The sequence below is a fragment of the Bos indicus x Bos taurus genome, chromosome 11 (genome assembly GCF_003369695.1).
Source record: "Bos indicus x Bos taurus breed Angus x Brahman F1 hybrid chromosome 11, Bos_hybrid_MaternalHap_v2.0, whole genome shotgun sequence".
Taxonomy (NCBI): Eukaryota; Metazoa; Chordata; class Mammalia; order Artiodactyla; family Bovidae; genus Bos; species Bos indicus x Bos taurus.
The window spans coordinates 72,750,368-72,768,702 of NC_040086.1; the positions used below are offsets into that span (position 1 = coordinate 72,750,368).

Consider the following 18,335-nt stretch of genomic DNA (forward strand, 5'->3'; position numbering starts at 1 on the left):
ATCTGATCCTGGGCTCTGTCCGACCCCTGTGGGTCCACCAGGACCACAGACTCATGACCCAGAGATGGCTTCTTCCTCAGGAACCAAAGAGTCACGAGCATGACAGCTTCCAGGTTCTGAAAACAGAACCTGGAAATTGGTGTTTCTGGGCTTCCCTGGTGGCCCAGAAGGTAAAACGTCTGCTTGCAATGCGGGAGACCAGAGTTCAACCCCTGGGTTGGGAAGATCCCCTGGAGAAGGAAATGGCAACCCACTCCCCTACTCTTGCCTGGAAAATCCCATGGACAGAGGAGCCTGGTAGGCTACATTCCACGGGGTCGCAAAGAGTCGGACACGACTGAGCGACTTCACTTTCACTTTTCCTTATGATGGCGGAGCACTCCAGGGATAGTGCTCATGGGAGGTCCTAGGATACTAGCCCCTCATCCTCTTGATGAAAGAGGGAGATGTTTGGGGAGGCTGAGGGGGGCTGTGGCTCACACTGCTGGTTCACAGGAAGAAGGCCTGAATGATGTGCAGGAGATGATCAAAACGGAGAAGTCGTACCCTGAGCGTCGACTTCGGGGCGTCCTAGAGGAGCTGAGCTCTGGTTGCTAGTGAGTGGAGGGGCTGCCAGTGTGGGGCGGCAATGGGAGGCTGGCAGAGAAGGTGTCATCTCTGCTAAGCTCTGCTCCCACCCCCTACCCCAGCCGCTTCCTCTCCCTCGCGGACAAGGACCAGGGCCACTCATCCCGCACCAGGCTGGACCGGGAGCGTCTCAAGTCCTGCATGCGGGAGCTGGTGAGGACACGGCTGGACCACTCGGGGACAGAGGGAGGGTCTGGAGGTGAAAAGGGAAGCCGAGGTGGGGGAACATCTGTCTCTGAGGTCACGGCCCTCAGGGCCAGCCTCTCCATCATGTGTCACAACCTGAGCCCCACTTACATCCCCCCCACCTTGCAGGAAAGCATGGGGCAGCAGGCCAAGACCCTGCGGGCACAAGTGAAGCGGCACACGGTGCGCGACAAGCTGAGGCTCTGTCAGAACTTCCTGCAGAAGCTGCGCTTCCTGGCAGACGAGGTGTGCCCTGTGCTGGAGCGCGGTGCCAAACTGGAGCAAGGCGGGAGGGGCTGCATAGGAGGGGGCGGGCCCCTTCCCGTTCTGACAGGTGTTGAGGGACAGGGCTGACCAAGCCTTGCATCCTGCCCCATGCTCTTCCCACTCCATTGGCGGGAGGAGAAGGAAGGCCCAGTATCCGGTCCCCTCCCTTACGAGGCACACTGGCCTCCCCCACCGGACCCTGTCCCAGCCCCAGCACAGCATCCCTGACGTCTTCATCTGGATGATGAGCAACAACAAGCGCATTGCCTACACCCGGGTGCCCTCCAAGGACCTGCTCTTCTCCATCGTGGAGGAGGAACTGGGCAAGGACTGTGCCAAGGTCAAGACACTCTTCCTCAAGGTGCCGGAAGGGGAATGGATTAGCAGCGGGTGGAGGGGCTGGGGGCTGGGCTACTCTCAAGAGGTCATCTTCCTCTTGGAGGGAGCAGCATCCACACCCCTGGGTCTGCCAGGCCTGAGTGGACAAGATGCTCAGGGAAGAGCTAAAGAGAATAGGAAGGGGGATCCCGCCCTGCCCATCCCCTTCTGTGCTGTGTTTCCCCACTGCACAGCCCAGTGGGATGGCTGCGGTGGGGATGGGCCCCCTCTGACCACAGCTTCTTCAGCTCCCTGCCCCTTCCTCACCCCGAGGGCTCTGGCAGCTGACCCTGAGCCCACCCCCCAGCTGCCAGGGAAGCGGGGCTTCGGCTCGGCAGGCTGGACAGTGCAGGCCAAGCTGGAGCTCTACCTGTGGCTGGGTCTAAGCAAGCAGCGCAAGGACTTCCTGTGTGGCCTGCCCTGCGGCTTCGAGGAGGTCAAGGCAGCCCAGGGCCTGGGCCTACTCTCCTTCCCGCCCATCAGCCTGGTCTACACTAGTGAGTGAGGACTCCCAGGTCTGGGTGGCCCCGGCTCCGAGCCCTCACCCGGGGAGGGCACACTGGCTGGTGACCTGTTCCCCGAGCTTCATCCTGCTCTTCCCACAGAGAAGCAGGCCTTCCAGCTCCGCGCCCACATGTACCAGGCTCGCAGCCTCTTTGCTGCTGACAGCACCGGCCTCTCAGACCCCTTTGCCCGTGTCTTCTTCATCAACCAGAGTCAGTGCACAGAGGTGAGGGCACCGGGGAGGAGCGGGTGGCTCTGACTTTGAGAGCACTGGGGGGCCTGTGAGTTTCTGGGACCTGGAGAAACAGAGCAGCCAGTACCCAGATCCTTAGAGGGAAGGCTTGCAGATAGCTGCAGGACAAGGCCACACTGGTGAAGACTTTAATCGTAGTTACGTTCAACATAGAAGACAGGGAAGACGTTGGCAGGGGGTGAGGGGGGACGGTCATGAGCAGACCTCATAGCAGCCTTCATTTAAGATTCCCCGAAGAGTCAGAGAACATGGCACTCCTGCCCCCGAGTCCCCCGGAAATGACAGGAGTGACTGGGGGTGACTCCTGCTCCGGTATCTGCCCACCCACCACCACCCCTACCTGTCACCTGTCTACCCCACCGTGCTGCAGGTACTGAATGAGACCCTGTGCCCCACCTGGGACCAGATGCTGGTGTTCGACAACCTGGAGCTCTATGGTGAAGCTCATGAGCTGCGGGACGATCCCCCCATCATTGTTATCGAAATCTACGACCAGGACACCATGGTATGGGTGGGCTCTGGCACTTGCACTGGCAGCTACCTCCCCAGCCCACCCTCAGAGCCCTTTGGCCAGGGTGCTTGCCAGGAAGCCAGGGGTCTGGGCTGCTGACCAGCCCTTCCGAGAGACCCCAGGTGTCTTCTGCCCTCTCACTGCAGCCTGACCCCTCCTGATGCTGTGGGCCTCTGGGGTCTCAGGGAGGAGACAGGCCAGGGCGTCCCTGCCTGCTGCACAGACAGACCAAGCCCAGGCCCAGTCGTGCCAAGAAGGCCTGCTATCCCCAGCCTTCCCCCATCCTAGACCGCCCAACTCCCCTCATCCCTGCATACAGTCATCAGCAGCCTCATAGCTCTCCATGGGTGCTCTGGAGTGAGGGAGTAGAGGATTGGGGTGACCCCTCCAGAGCTGGGGAGCCACTTACTACAAGCCACCCCAGCTACTGGGGAGCCCTGAGTGAGTTCTGGACTAGCACTAGAAGCACCTATTTCTAGATATGCATCTGCCATTCACTGCCAGCCTGGCCTGGAGCTAGCCTAAGACTTGGTTTCCCCATCTGTAAAATGGGGTGATCACACCTGCAACTACATGGGGCTATGGTGAAGACTGAAAGAGATCCTGGGTATGAAGGTGCCCGGTCAGTTCAGGCATCAAGAGGCCACCTTGGCTGTTTGTCGCATCAGGGCAAAGCCGACTTCATGGGCCGGACCTTTGCCAAGCCGCTGGTGAAGATGGCCGACGAGGCGTACTGCCCACCCCGCTTCCCGCCCCAGCTGGAGTACTATCAGATCTACCGGGGCAATGCCACGGCCGGGGACCTGCTGGCTGCCTTCGAGCTGCTGCAGGTGGGGCTGTTGGAAAGAGGGGGCTGGGCCAGGGGCCTCTCTCCTCCCCATCCTGCTGTGAGGCTATTGGGACTGAACTGGGGGTGTGGTTCCTGGGGACCTGTGCTGTTTGGCCTTTTCTGTCTCCCTAGATCATGTGGCACCTAACTGGTTGGGGGAGAGAGCCCTCTCCCTGGGCTCACCAGGATATGACACTGTGTCCCCCATCCCCCAGATTGGACCAGCAGGGAAGGCCGACCTGCCGCCGATCAACGGCCCAGTGGACATGGACCGAGGTCCCATCATGCCTGTGCCTGTGGGCATCCGACCCGTGCTTAGCAAGTACCGGGTGGAGGTGCGTGAGGGCTCCACCGCCCCTCCCGGCCCTGCCTTGGACAGGCCTGCCATACTTCCTGGTCCCCCTCACCCTCTCCCCATCAAGGATTGTATGCACACATCACACTGGTGGCATCAAACGCCAGGGGTTCTTCAGCAACCTCAGGCCATGCCTCGTTTTTCAGAAAAGACACCGAAGTCCCAGGAGGGGAGGTGACTGGCGCAAGGTCACACCCGGGAGCCAGCGGCAGACCCCAGCTCCCTCCCATCCCCTGCCCTTTCTGCACTGATTCACACTGTCCAGGACCTTTCCCGGCCTCCGTCTGCCCCAAGACCCACCCTCACCCCCCCTCAGCCCCTTCAGGACACCCTCCCTCATCAGCTCTCCCAGCCCTGCCCCTCCCGGTGAGTGGCCCCCCCACAGCCAGCGCCCCTGATGGAAGTGGCTGTCCCCACACACACAGGTGCTGTTCTGGGGCCTGCGAGACCTGAAGCGGGTAAACCTGGCCCAGGTGGACAGGCCGCGGGTGGACATCGAGTGCGCGGGGAAGGGGGTGCAGTCGTCCCTGATCCACAATTACAAGAAGAACCCCAACTTCAGCACCCTGGTCAAGTGGTTTGAAGTGGTGGGTGCGGGCCCAGGCGTGGTGGGACAGGGCTGGGCGCAGTGGGTACGGCCAGGGACGGCCAGTGCCTCTGCCCCTTCTCTGAGCTCAGGCTCCCTGCCCCCACCCCCAGGACCTCCCAGAGAACGAGCTCCTGCACCCGCCCTTGAACATCCGCGTGGTGGACTGCCGGGCCTTCGGCCGCTACACCCTGGTCGGCTCCCACGCTGTCAGCTCCCTGCGGCGCTTCATCTACCGACCCCCGGACCGCTCAGCTCCCAACTGGAACACTTCGGGTACGGCCGCTGCCGAGGCCCACGGCGGGGGCTCCAGCTCGCAGTCCAGACCACGTGGTTCCCTCCTGGGGGCGTCCCCAGATGGGGTAGGGGAGGCCAGGAAGGAGGGTCCACCCTGGAGGGTCTCCAGGGTGGAGGGGCTGTCCAGGCAGCCCCAAACTAGTGCCAGAAAGGCCAGAGCCCAGGCGTCCTTAGAGGGCCCGAGGGCAGATGGCCTTCTCTGCCTGACCCCAGCGAAGACTCTGCCCCCCGCCACCCACCACGTGCCCTCCACTGTGTCACTGAGCACAGCTCACACTCCTCTCTGGCTTACCTCCTCCCTCTCCTTATGCCCATCTTTTCTCCTCAACTGTCGAATCCCTCTCTCTTCCCCTCGGAAAGCTCCAGAATCAGCTTTAGGCCTCTGGACCTTCCAGCCACTCCCACTCTCACTCTTCCTCCTGCTCCTCCCTGTCTGTCTGTCTGTCGATCCGTCTCTCTGTCCAGGCAGGCTCCTCCAGGGCCGCCGTGGGCTGTACAGTGGGGGCCCCTCCTCTCGCCTCACAGGGGAGGTCGTGGTGAGCATGGAGCCGGAGGTGCCCGTCAAGAAGCTGGAGACCATGGTGAAGCTGGACGCGGTAAGGTGTCTGGAGACGTGCAATTGCGGGTGACACTTTCCCAAAGCCGGACCACCCCCACTCCACCCACCAGACAACACGTTAAGTCACTCCTCCTTCAGTGTGGGGTGGGCCAGGGCTAGCCCTGACTGCGTGTGCACACAGCCCTATCCTAGAGTGTCCAGGAAGGCAAGAATCTCAATTCTGCATGTGTGTATGTGCCATGAACATGCATGCAGTGCACATGTTTGAGAGACAGAGCAGTAACGTGTGAAGGGATAGCCTGACATTATTTTTATTCCAACAAATGACACCACAGGCAAGGACTCCTTGTGTGAACATCAGTGTTCTCTCCAGAGGGTCCGAGTTTTCTTTCTCAGCCTTTTACAAACGACCCTCCCCAGGCCGGGGTTGGGGCAGGAGTTCCAGGTGGGAGTGCCTTTACTCCTCCTGGCTTAGGACTGGGACTGTTGGTCTGCCAAAAGGGGCCCTGTCACCTGGGTGTTCAGATACGGACTTGGAGCCATCAGGAGAGGGTGGGATGGAGGCCAGCCTGGAACAGGTCATCCTGAGTCCAGGCAGGACTGAGAGGGCAGGAGGCAGGCTTACCTCCCCACTGCCTTCTCCAAATCCCATTCCTGACATCGTGTTCTTCTCGCAGCCTGTGGCGTCTCCTAGCTTCTGAGACCTGGGCTGGGGTCCGAGAGGATCCTTCCTCACCCCATGACTCTGGTCCCCAGAGAGTATGGGCCAGTGGCTGAGTTAGCAGAGGGCATATGGCTCATGGAAGAGGCAAGCAGTCAAGGCCTGGTGCCTGGGCTGCAGGGCCGGGATTGGCACCACCAGGGGCTGTGGGGCTAAATCTTGAGATGCCACGTCCCCTCTCAGGTCCCAGCCTCTGAAGCTCCTCCTGGGGGCGGGCAGCTAGTTTCAGGCCATTAGTGAACAAAGAAGACAGCACAGACCTGAGCTTCACCATCGTCCCCAAGGGCTCTGGTGGGGCCTTTTTCATTGGGGTCCCCTTCAGCTGTGTAAATGTGTCCACTTACTCATTAAGGCACTTTCCTTTCACCCAGCCAACATTACCAACCTCCAGCTTCATGCCATGTCAACCTCCCCTCTTGACTCTGACTCCCCACTGCTATCATCTGGGAAGTTGACAACTCTCCTGGTGCCCAGTACCCCACCTTGGACTCAGGGGAGCCCTGCAACAAATCATTTTTAAAAGCCCCTAGTAATTCTCATGTGCAGTCAGGTTGGCAAACAACCACCCTGGAAGTTCTGAGGAAACATCTCTGAGGCAGACCTTCCACGGTCCTGGAATTGGCCTTGTGAGCACAGCACTCATGACCCAGGGACCATCCTTGTGTGAGCCCCTCCCTGCACCCTCCCTGGCTGGGCCACTGCTGCCACTTTCGGCCTGGTGGCTAAGCCTGTCCTTGTCTCCTTGGTTCCCCTCTGCAGACTTCCGATGCCGTCATCAAGGTGGATGTGGTGAGTGGGGATACCGCTGGGGAGCTCTGGGAAGAGAAGACCCTACACTACATAGGGTATCAGGCCAACGGTAGCAGCATTAGGGACCAAGCCACCCCACAGCTCCTGATGCTCCAGCCAGCGTAACCCCTCCTAAGAGGCAGAGGGAGAGAGCTGCTTGGGCTGCAAGCCCCTGAGCACCAATCCCACCTTGGCCAGGCTCATGCTGGTGGGTCATGACACTCTGTGGGCCATGGCATCCACTGACATAAAACAAGGTCCTGCCCCTTTCATACTGGTGGCTTCACAGAGCTCCCTGGAACCCAGGGCTTCCCGGGAGCAGATGGTCATAATGGATGGGGGACCCCCATATTGTCCAGGTTTCTGGGAATGGCCAGGGTGCAGGGACATATGCAGGACTCTGGACCTGGCCAACCCTGTAGGCTGAGGAAGAGAAGGAGAGGAAGAAGAAGAAGAAGAAGGGCAGCTCAGATGAGCCGGAGGAGGAGGAGCCAGATGAGAGTATGTTGGACTGGTGGTCCAAGTACTTTGCCTCCATTGACACCATGAAAGAGGTGAGGCCTCCGTCCTAGGCAGGGGGCTGAGGAGGAACTGGGCTGGGAGAGGTGATGCCAACTCCACATCAGACCCTCCTTTTCGGCTTCTTTCCTATACCCAGCAGAATGGTCTCCCCACTCCATCAATATGAGCTTGGAACAGTCTATCTCACAGCCTTGAAGTTCTAGCTCACCCTTTTCCAGTCTGCCTTCCCAGGCTTGGTTTTCTCAAGTCCTCATTCATTTATTCCACAAATATTCCTTGAGTATATAGGATGATGTACCACCAATGTAGGTGCTACAGGGGTCAAAAAATAAGATGCCAAACCTGCCCTGAGTATTTACTGGACATGCAAAATGCACATGTAAATAGATACAGTACAATGTGATAACAAAGGCAATTTAGTGCCTAGGAGGCAGGGAAAGCCTCACAGAGGAGGTGACCTTTGAGGAAGAGGAGAAACGTGCACTCAGAGGCCAAAAGGAAACAACAACTTCTCGGTAGTACTTGCACATCTATTATCATTTTACATATTATGTTATGTTATTTTACATGTCTTGGTCACTGCTGCTGTGTGAAATCTTCTTCCCTTGTTGTGCACACACAGGTCTACTGAGTCAGACTGCAAATTCCAGAAAGCTCATTTCTCCCCTTCCTCATTTGTCTCTTGTCCACACTGCCAACCTAGGCACCCAAGACTGACCAACTGACCAGAAGGGACATGTGCTCCTGGTTGTGTTTCCTTGACCAAGCTGATCCAGCCACATCCTCTCCCCAGGCCCTTTCTATGACCTGAGTTGTGTGTGATGTTTACCATTCATATTAGAGCCCAGGCTAAGCTGCTGTAGCAGGTCAGATTGCTATGAACAAGAATGCTGATATGGTGATTCACTGGGGTCAGAGACTGATATACTGCCATCTTGTTACTGGCATCTATATGGTTAGAGATGGCTTACCATCACATCCTAATACCAGTGCACAGGAAGGGTAAAGAGAAGAGGAGGCAGCATACTCCTTTCCTCTTGAGGGCCCAGCCTAGAAGCAGCACATAAGCACATCTACTCACATTGGCTAGAATCTAATCCCATAGCCACACTTAGCTGCAAGGGAGGCTGGGAAATGTGATCTTTATCTAGGTGACTCTGTGCTAAAAACTTTTAGAGAGCAGAAGTGCAGATAATTGAGGGAAATCTAGTAGTATCTTCTACCACCTTGGGGAGGTTGCCCGTTGTCTCAAGTCTGTTCCTGTAATTTGCATAGGCTGCCACCAGGCGGCAGTGGCACCTTGGATGAATCCAGTGTGTACTGACTGAAGAAAATAAACCATGTTTTCTTATCCAGTTATACTTTTAAAACAACAAAACGTTAAAACTAGGAAACAATGTTAAAGAATACATATTTTTCAATCGTACATAACTGAAAGAATCATAAAACTCCTAAGTACACTTAAGTCATATTTTACACTATAAGCTTTTTTAACCCACTTAAGCAGAGCACATGATAAGTTTGAAACCCAGTGGGAAAGAGTTTCTGCTTCTAAAAATTTAAGACTGGTCTGAGACCACAGTGTGGGGTCAACAAACCCCGCCCTAGGAAACCTACCTTCCCTTCTCCTCACCTTATTTTTTGGCAGCAAATTCGACAACAAGAAATCTCAGGAATTGACTTGGAGGAGAAGGAGGAGATGGACAACACTGAAGGTGAGCCTGGAGCCCTGGAACTCTGCTTTCATCTCCCAGCCCATCGTATGAGTGGCTCCTCCACTCATCACACCAGCTGCTTCTCTTTCCCCTTCCCGTGGGTCCTCACAGCTGCAGCAGCCCACGGCAGATATCCTCAGGCATCCCTGAGGCCCTTATGTAGAGTGGCTTTTACTCTGACCAGTTGAGCAACCACAGTGACGGACAGACATTTAGAGCCTTTGAACATCAGAGCTGGAAGGGACCTCAGAACTCATCCCATTCTGTGTCTTCCAGACCTTTTCCACGGAACACGACGAATGGATTTTCTAAAGGGAAAAGAAGGTTCTGAGGCCAAATTGGTTAAACAGGTCCCTTGGTGCCGGATTCTCAGTGCCTTTAATATACAAATGCTTTTATAATAAATCTCTAAAAGAAAGACAGAATAAAATATTTCCCCAACTTATTATATATATATAATTATTATATCATGCATATACATTAGATAGATAGATAGATAGATATCCTTTCTCTTAAAGCATTCCAAGAACACCTACACTTAGTGTTTCACTGAATGCTGTTTGGAAAATGCTAATATAGAACAGTCCTCTTATTAGAGACCAGCAAAGTTAAATTAGTGAAGAGATGAGGTAGGTCTCCAGCCCTGGCTTTCCTACTCAGATCATTTCTGCCTCCTTGTCTATTTCTGGCTAGGCCTGAAGGGGCCGATGAAGGGCAAGGAGAAGGTAAGGGCTGCAAAGGAGGAGAAGAAGAAAAGAACCCAGAGCCTAGGCCCTGGCCAGGGGTCGGAGGCCCCCGAGAAGAGGAAACCCAAGATTGATGAGCTCAAGGTGAGGGTCTGGGAGCAGACCCCACCAGGGTGTGGGGACGTCATGCCTAGGTCAAGACAGAGGCCTGTAGGCCTGCCTCACCTCCCTGATGGCCTGGCTTGGCTCAGGTGTACCCCAAGGAGCTGGAGTCAGAGTTCGACAACTTCGAGGACTGGCTGCACACGTTCAACCTGCTTCGGGGGAAGACGGGGGACGACGAGGATGGCGGGACCGAGGAGGAGCGCATTGTGGGCCGGTTCAAGGTCAGGCGGCAAGTGTGAGTGGGGCCCAGCCCCTAAGACCCAGGCCCTGAGTCCTGAGCCCCCCCACCAGCTCTCCTCCCCACCCCAAGCCTGGGGCTGACAGCCAAGGGGAACTGTCAGCTGCCCCAGTGGGAAAACTATCAGAATACTTGCACACTGAGTGATAAGGGGGATCTGCCCTGAATCCACTCCCCCACTTCAACCCCCACAGAATTGCCCCCACTCCGGCCACTTCCTCAAAAACCCCTGACTCTCTGTGACCCAGCAACTAAAAGATTAAGGCCCCAAACCCCCGCAGCAGGGTGCAGACCCTCAGTGCTCTGGGCTATTTTAAATGCCACCCCTGCCTGTGCCCACGGGAGCCTGCACCCTGATCCACACTTGCTGCACCCCAGGGCTCCCTCTGCGTGTACAAAGTGCCACTCCCAGAGGACGGGTCCCGGGAAGCCGGCTACGACCCCACCTACGGCATGTTCCAGGGCATCCCCAGCAATGACCCCATCAACGTGCTGGTCCGGGTCTACGTGGTCCGGGTGAGAGCCCCCTCGCAGCCTCTCTCCCCAGGTTCCCAGTTCTCCTGCCCAAGAGGGGCTGAAGCAACCTCAAACTGATAGCCCCCAACTGGGAGACACCAGGGAGGGCAGCTGGCCTTTTGCCATCCTTTATACAAGCGGAAGCCAAGGCCCAGAGTTGGTCAGGGACTCACCCGGGGTCACACAGCAACTCTCTGGTCCAGTGCTCCTGCCCTTCATTATCATGGGACCATCATGGGGTGGGGGAAGATGAGGGTGCAGGCACCCTGCTCAGGAGCGCCCCTCCCATCCCAGGCCACGGACCTGCACCCCGCAGACATCAACGGCAAAGCTGACCCGTACATCGCCATCCGGCTAGGCAAGACTGATATCCGTGACAAGGAGAACTACATCTCCAAGCAGCTCAACCCCGTCTTTGGGAAGTAAGGCCTCCTGGTGCCCCACCTCCACCCTGCCCGGACTTCCCAGCCCAGATGCCCTCCTGCCCCACCCTACCCCACCCCTACCCTCAACCCTTCTCCCAACCCCGCCGCACCAGGTCCTTTGACATCGAAGCCTGCTTCCCCATGGAATCCATGCTGACGGTGGCCGTGTACGACTGGGATCTGGTAGGCACTGATGACCTCATTGGGGAAACCAAGATCGACCTGGAAAACCGCTTCTACAGCAAGCACCGCGCCACCTGCGGCATCGCCCAGACCTACTCCGTGTGCGTGGGGCGGGGTGGGGCAGGGGGGCTGCCTACTGCACCTTGACTTCAAAATCAAGATGCAAACCATGGGATTTGGGAAGGTGGACATATGGTTTCTGTCCCAGCCAGGCCTCCACCCCGACAGGCTCTGGGCTCAGCCTTCAGGGGCCAGGACTGCAGGTTCCAAGACAAGGAGAGAGCCAGAGAATTCCAGGACAGAGGAAACAGAGGGAGAGAAAAGCGGGCTGGGAGGAGGCAGGAGTGTGCTAGGAAGAGTCCACTGGAGATCTGGCCAGCTGGTGCCAATTCCAGGCTGTGTGACCCTGGGCCAGCCCCTTAACCTCTCTGGTTGTCAGTTTCTTCAGGGAGTCTTTGAAGTTCCAGAGGAGTGGACATAGTCAGGGGGATGGTGCGGCTGCACTCGGGGAGACTGGATGCTCGTCCTTGAGGAGCATGGAGCATGTGGGGCCCGAGCCCAGGGCAGGAGGGATCAGCCTCCAGCAGCCCTCGTGTCTCAGCTGATCCTGGAGCATGAGGCAGGGCTCACTTGCTCACATGGGGCAACAGCCAACCTAAGGAATCTGGCAGGGGCCACTTACTACCTGGGGATGCCCCAGCCACACCCCAAGCCCCACCCAGGCCATGCGTCTCCTCCCACAGACACGGCTACAATATCTGGCGGGACCCTATGAAGCCCAGCCAGATCCTGACCCGCCTCTGCAAGGAGGGCAAAGTGGACGGCCCCCACTTCGGGCCCCCCGGGAGAGTGAAGGTGTCCAACCGCATCTTCACAGGGCCCTCTGAGATCGAGGACGAGAATGGTAAGGGATGCTGCATGCAGCTATGGGGGTGTCAAGAGGCCATGGAAGGACCCACACATCCTTGTGGTAGGACCACCCCTCTGCTCATCACCGCAGCGTCCCCCTTCTGTCCGCTCAGCCTCTGCCCTTCCTCCCCATCCCACACCGCACTTGCCCACTTGTCCCCTTTCTCTTCCCCTCAGCCTCCCTGTGGGGTAGGAAGGTTCTTCCCCATTCTACAGATGAGGAAAACGAGACCCAAAGGGTTTCAGTGACTTGCCCAAGGTCACTCAGCTTTTACAAGGCAGAGTGAGGGCAGTGTAGACCCAGGTTGTTCTGGCCCTCCCCACCCTTTTGCCCTTGTGGCCCTTCATGGAGAACCAGCAAATGTCTCTGCTGGAAGCTTGTGCCACCCACCTTCAAGGTGCTGGACAGGATGTAGGTTCTTCTCTTCCCTGACCTCGCAGCCCAGCGGGATTCTCGGGTCAGTTTCCCCCCAAGCAGGGAAAACCCAAGGACACAGACCCATCCGGGGCCCATGAGGCACCTGAGAGCTTGGGCTGTTGTTGCATCTCCCTCTGAGCCTCAGTTTCCCCATCAGTAGACCGGAGAAGGGGCCTCTGTATGCCCTTGAGCCCCTGGCCCAGCACAGGTCTCTTGTTCTGCTGAGCCCACATATGAGCTGACCTCTGGCACCCACAGGCCAGAGGAAGCCCACAGAAGAGCACGTGGCACTGCTGGCCCTGAGACACTGGGAGGACATCCCCCGCGTGGGCTGCCGCCTGGTGCCCGAACATGTGGAGACACGGCCGCTGCTCAACCCCGACAAGCCGGGCATCGAACAGGTGACTGGCCTGAGTCTGACGTTCTTCGGTATTTGGGATCAGTCCCAGCCTGAATCCATAAAAAGAGATCTCCATGCTATTTGCTGCTTCCCCCAAAGTATTGGGTGCCCCATACACACACACACACACACATTACACCCTTCGCTGTAACTACCAGGGCTCGTGTCTTGGCTTTGAGTGAGAATCACATCACCTCTGGTGGAAACCTAGGGTAATCTCCCTCAGAAGCTGCAATTGGCTGTTGGTGACATCATAGGGATTGCTGGCATCCAAGAATGAAAACTGATGCGTCCTGCCAGAACAAAGGTTGGGAGGGAGAGGAGAGCTGGCCTTGCTGGGTAGAGGAAGGAGTCACAAGACGTGCCACACCCCCTTCCTCAGGGCCGCCTGGAGCTGTGGGTGGACATGTTTCCCATGGACATGCCGTCCCCCGGGACACCTCTGGACATCTCCCCTCGGAAGCCCAAGAAGTGAGCTGCTCGGGGCCAGCGCCCTTCCCTCCCGGCTCCCCAACGCATCCTTTCTGTAGGAGCCTCCAGGCCCAGGTCACCTTAGTCAGTCCCATGTGGCCTTGTTGGGGGAACAGAGCACCCCACGAAGAGGGCTGTGGGGCCTGCCCTGGGGAGGTCCCCTTGCTGAGGCAAGGGGTCGCACCCCCACTGTGTGGCCAGCAAGGGCCATGAGTTCACACTGACACCCTCCCCGAAGCCTCTGTCCTCACAGACCCACTCCTCCACGGGCACGCACTCGCAGGCAGCATCCTCCCTGGGTTCCCCCACACACATCCACAAGACGCAGAACCGCTGAGAGCTGCTCTGCCCCCCTGATAAAAGTGGTTCCCACTCGAGGCTGTCATTCAGCTCTGCCAAGTTTATTTAAAACTGATGAGATGTGCAGGGGTGAGTGCCCAGAATGGGCGGGAGGGTGGGAGAGTAGCCAGAACGCTGGATCATGAGCCAAGCCATCTGTCTCTGTTAGTTGACACTGGCCAGGTCACTTTTTCCTCCATGGTCCTCAGTTTTCCCATCTGTAAAGTGGCTGGACCAAGCCACTGCCAGCACTGGACTCGGTGCCTGCAATCAGGGCCCCACATTTCCATTTCACACTGGACCCCACCAATCATATAGCCCATTCTGCCTGGTGGGCTTTCTCAGGTGGCACAGTGATAAAGAATCTGCCTGCCAACGCAGAAGATGTGGGTTCGATCCCTGCATCGGGAAGATCCCCTGGAGAAGGAAATAGCTACCCACTCCAGTATTCTTGCCTGGGAAATCCCATGGATAGAGGAGCCTGGAGGGCTACAGTCCACGAGGTTCCAAAAGAGTCTGATATGACTTAGCGACTAAACAAAACCAACTAATTCTGCCTGGCACAGGCTCTAGGTAGGACCCTGAGTGTGCTGTTCCATGGCTCGCCACCAGGGGACACCCCAACCCGCTGTGTCTCCAGGACTTGCAGTCCAGGGGCGTTTAGTCCAGCACAAGCCATTGCAGTCGATTTTTAGAGGTTGACTACCTCATTTATCATGACAATTCACTTCAAGAGGAAAATGCCCTTGGGGGGCAAGGGTGTAAAGGAAATCAGATTCCAGGGTGATCCACTGCCAGCTGCTGGGCTTAAATGTACATTTCTGTTAGAGCTGGAAAGGAGCTTCAGGCCTCTGGGAAGGAGGGAATTCCTGACTCTGCAAGCCTCGATTCAGCCACGCCCTGAGCAGCTGGCCCCTGCCCCTCCCTGGGCAGCCTCCCTGAGACCTGAGTCAGCTCCCCACCCGCCTGCCTCATCCAGGAGGACCGTGCTCCGGGCCCTGGCCTTCTAGCCCAGCTGGCTCTCCCCGCCACCCCGCCCAGTCTGGCTTTTCTCTCAGTAGCCATGATGGCTGGGTGACCTCCTCTGACCCTGGGCCCACGTCTCCCCAACCCCTCAGCTTCTCCCCACATCGACTCTCAGCCCCAGCCTGGCCCAGGCCCCATGCCCATCCCAAGTCCCCAGGACTTGTCCCAGTCACCTCATCTCCAACCCCAGCCCGGTAACCCCCATCCCTACACCTCTAATCAGCCCCTAACCCACCCAGGTACGAGCTGAGGGTCATCGTGTGGAACACGGATGAGGTGGTCTTGGAAGATGACGACTTCTTCACTGGGGAGAAGTCCAGCGACATTTTCGTGCGGGGGTGGGTGAGAGGTCCCCTGGATGGGAAGGGGGCCGAGCTGGGTAAGCCCACCTTCCCGGAAGGCAGGAGAGGAGGGAGAGAACGGCGAGGAGGGGGGGTGCTGTGGGTGGAGAGAGGCCTCTGGGGAGGTGGCTGAAGGGCCACAGGTGATGACCCACAGGTGGCTGAAGGGCCAGCAGGAGGACAAGCAGGACACAGACGTCCACTACCACTCCCTCACGGGCGAGGGCAACTTCAACTGGCGCTACCTGTTCCCCTTCGACTACCTGGCTGCCGAGGAGAAGATAGTCATCTCCAAGAAGGAGTCCATGTTCTCCTGGGACGAGACCGAATACAAGATCCCCGCACGGCTCACCCTGCAGATCTGGGACGCCGACCACTTCTCTGCCGACGACTTCCTGGGTGTGGGGCTGGGACCAGAGCAGTGAGAGGTCCCTTGGGTGGGAGGGGGGCTGAGCTGGGTAAGCCCACCTTCCTGGAAGGCAGGAGAGGAGGGAGAGGATGGGGGGGGTGCGGAGGGGGGGCGGTGCTGTGGGTGGAGACAGTCCCCAGCCCAGGTGTGGTAGCGGGTCTGGAGCAGGTGATGCTCCAGTGGGGGCGGGGGAAGGGGAGGCAGGAGCAGGGTGAGCCCAGCCCAGGGAACCCAGTGTCAACTGGACCCAGTGTAGGAGCTGACTCTCAGGTCGTCACAGGGGCCATCGAGCTGGACCTGAATCGCTTCCCTCGGGGCGCGAAAACGGCCAAGCAGTGCACCATGGAGATGGCCACGGGGGAGGTGGATGTGCCCCTGGTTTCCATCTTCAAGCAGAAGCGTGTCAAAGGCTGGTGGCCCCTCCTAGCCCGCAACGAGAATGACGAGTTTGAGCTCACGGTGGGGCTCACCACTGCTGGGCAGGGGACAGGGGAGGGCCTGGCCTCTTTCCCGGGCGCCAGCACCATTCTGTTCCTCTCTGCAGGGCAAAGTGGAAGCAGAGTTGCATCTACTCACCGCCGAGGAGGCGGAAAAGAATCCCGTGGGCCTGGCCCGCAATGAACCTGATCCCCTAGAGAAACCCAAGTGAGTGCCCTGCGTGCCAGTCCCCTGCTACATTGGTCCCTGGGGGCACAGGAACAAGAAGGAGGTGCCAGAACCTCTGGTCTTCTTGCCCCCACTCTGTGGGCACCTCTGCCCTCTCTGAGCCTTCCTGGGCCACAGCCTCATTGCAGGAGAGCCTCCTCCCTCCTCCCCTTCCTCCCCAGGATCCACCTCCCCGCTCTGAGGCCAGAACACGGGCTATAGTACAGGGAAGGCCCTGTTGAGCTGAGCTGAATGCTCTTCCTACTTTTTGACAGGGGCTTCCCGGGTAGCTCAACTGGTAAAGAATCCGCCTGCAATGCAGAAGACTCTGGTTCAATTCCTGGGTTGGGAAGTTCCCCTAGACAAGGGATAGGCTACCCATTCCAGTATTCTTGGGCTTCCTTGGTGGCTCAGATGGTAAAGAATCTGCCCACAGTGTGGGAGACCTAGGTTCGATCCCTGGTTTCGGAAGATCCCCGGAGGAGGGAGTGGCAACCCACTCCAGTATTCTTGCCTGGAGAATCCCCATGGACAAAGGGGCCTGGCGGGCTACAGTCCTTAGGGTCACAAAGAGTGGGTGACTGAGTGACTAAGACTAGTGACTAAGACTAGACTGAGTGACTAAGCACACAGTTTTTGACAAAGGCAAACAGCTGCAGTGGTGGGCTTTGGGGCCCCAGGCAGCCTTGATGGCTGGGAACAGGGGGCACCTGGAACTGTGTGTGCAGCTGAGAGCCACTTTCATTTTGGCCAGGGGCCCTCGCCACACCCCGGCCCTCATCCTCCGTGTCCTTCCTCAGTGCTCCCTCTGCTCCTGTCGCTGCTCTAACCAGCCCGATACAAGCTTCATCTGGTTCTTGAACCCTCTCAAGTCTGCCCACCACTTCGTGTGATACATGCATCACTGGCTGCTTCTCCTCCTCGCCCTTTTCCTCTACTCTGTGCCTGGCTGCCTGGTCAAGAAGATCCTTGGGGTCTGAGCCCAAAGCCTCCTGAGTCTCATACCCTCCCTTCCTCCTGGACCTAGGGCTATGAGCTGGCCAGCATGTGGCACACCCTCACACAAACACACACACACACACGAGTGCACACATAAGGACAGCGCAGACAGCAACTTTGAAGCTTTCAAGTGGTATCCTAGACTCAGAACTGCAAATGACTGTCTTGCATGTTTACATATGAGGCCAGAGAGGAAAAGGAACTTATCCAAGGCCACCGCCTAGCAAATCAGGGTAGAGCTAGGACTCAGCCTTGGTTTTCAAATGGCCCATCCAGTGTCCTTTACACAATACCACCTCTTCTCCCAGCGACATCCTGGTCAGAATCGAACCCAGTTCCATTGGCAGAAAGCAGCTGAGTTATGGACAGGAAAGGGGAAAGGCTTTGACTGAGATCAGCCATCCAGCCCTGAAGAGATTCTACCAGCATCCTCCTCCCAACCCGAGCCCTTTCCTGCCCTGCATGGCAGTGAGTAGCTCCACAGCATTCAGTCATCTTGGTAACCAGCCTATGGGGAGCTCGGCTCGGTGCCAAAACTTCTCACGCATTTTCACATCACCCTTTCACCAATCCCAGAGGTGGGGTCTGCTATTAACCCCATGGTACAAGTGAGGAATCCGAGGCTCTAAGACATGCCTCACTTGCCTGTCACCACTGGGACTGGAAACCGGGTGCCCTTGCCCACAACCCCCGGCCTGCAGCCCTGCCTGCACTGATTGGCTCTGGAGGGTGAGGTCTACATCCCCCAGGAGCAGGAAGAGTTTGAAGAAGCATGTTCAGTACTTTGACTTTCTATCAGGACATTTTATAGAATCTATTGTTCTTGTCACACAGTCAACAGAATGTAAGCTCAACAAGCCCTCTTTTGGCTGGGTGGCCCTAGAGAAGGTAGAGTAATGATCCAGCCCTGACGCTGGGCAGGTCAGGGTGAGGGTGGCGTGTACCCCGCCCTGGGGATCCTCAGACCCCTGGCAGGGCTTGGTGGGGACCGAAGCCTAAAGGGGGAACAGGTTGGAAACACAAACCTCACTGTGAACACACAGCAAGTGCTAGACCATCCACAATG

At 57.6% G+C, this 18,335-nt stretch overlaps 1 protein-coding gene across 2 annotated transcripts in view; it reads left to right on the forward strand.

Moving 5' to 3' along the window:
• The window catches only part of OTOF (otoferlin), an 87,939-nt gene that overhangs the window by 67,889 nt on the left and 1,715 nt on the right, over window positions 1–18,335 (forward strand). Inside the window, exons 19-45 of one of the 2 annotated variants that reach the window (XM_027555885.1) lie at window positions 496–596; window positions 690–780; window positions 943–1,059; window positions 1,289–1,441; window positions 1,766–1,955; window positions 2,064–2,188; window positions 2,586–2,720; window positions 3,395–3,556; window positions 3,771–3,890; window positions 4,336–4,497; window positions 4,610–4,772; window positions 5,259–5,389; window positions 6,833–6,862; window positions 7,285–7,416; window positions 9,033–9,099; window positions 9,793–9,929; window positions 10,037–10,171; window positions 10,567–10,704; window positions 10,999–11,126; window positions 11,243–11,413; window positions 12,056–12,216; window positions 12,898–13,040; window positions 13,422–13,510; window positions 15,115–15,213; window positions 15,374–15,615; window positions 15,906–16,084; window positions 16,170–16,270. In XM_027555885.1, the coding sequence (XP_027411686.1) occupies window positions 496–596; window positions 690–780; window positions 943–1,059; window positions 1,289–1,441; window positions 1,766–1,955; window positions 2,064–2,188; window positions 2,586–2,720; window positions 3,395–3,556; window positions 3,771–3,890; window positions 4,336–4,497; window positions 4,610–4,772; window positions 5,259–5,389; window positions 6,833–6,862; window positions 7,285–7,416; window positions 9,033–9,099; window positions 9,793–9,929; window positions 10,037–10,171; window positions 10,567–10,704; window positions 10,999–11,126; window positions 11,243–11,413; window positions 12,056–12,216; window positions 12,898–13,040; window positions 13,422–13,510; window positions 15,115–15,213; window positions 15,374–15,615; window positions 15,906–16,084; window positions 16,170–16,270 (3,602 nt within the window). The remainder of the gene's footprint in view (window positions 1–495; window positions 597–689; window positions 781–942; window positions 1,060–1,288; window positions 1,442–1,765; window positions 1,956–2,063; window positions 2,189–2,585; window positions 2,721–3,394; window positions 3,557–3,770; window positions 3,891–4,335; window positions 4,498–4,609; window positions 4,773–5,258; window positions 5,390–6,832; window positions 6,863–7,284; window positions 7,417–9,032; window positions 9,100–9,792; window positions 9,930–10,036; window positions 10,172–10,566; window positions 10,705–10,998; window positions 11,127–11,242; window positions 11,414–12,055; window positions 12,217–12,897; window positions 13,041–13,421; window positions 13,511–15,114; window positions 15,214–15,373; window positions 15,616–15,905; window positions 16,085–16,169; window positions 16,271–18,335) is intronic. The other variant, XM_027555886.1, reaches the window with a different exon arrangement.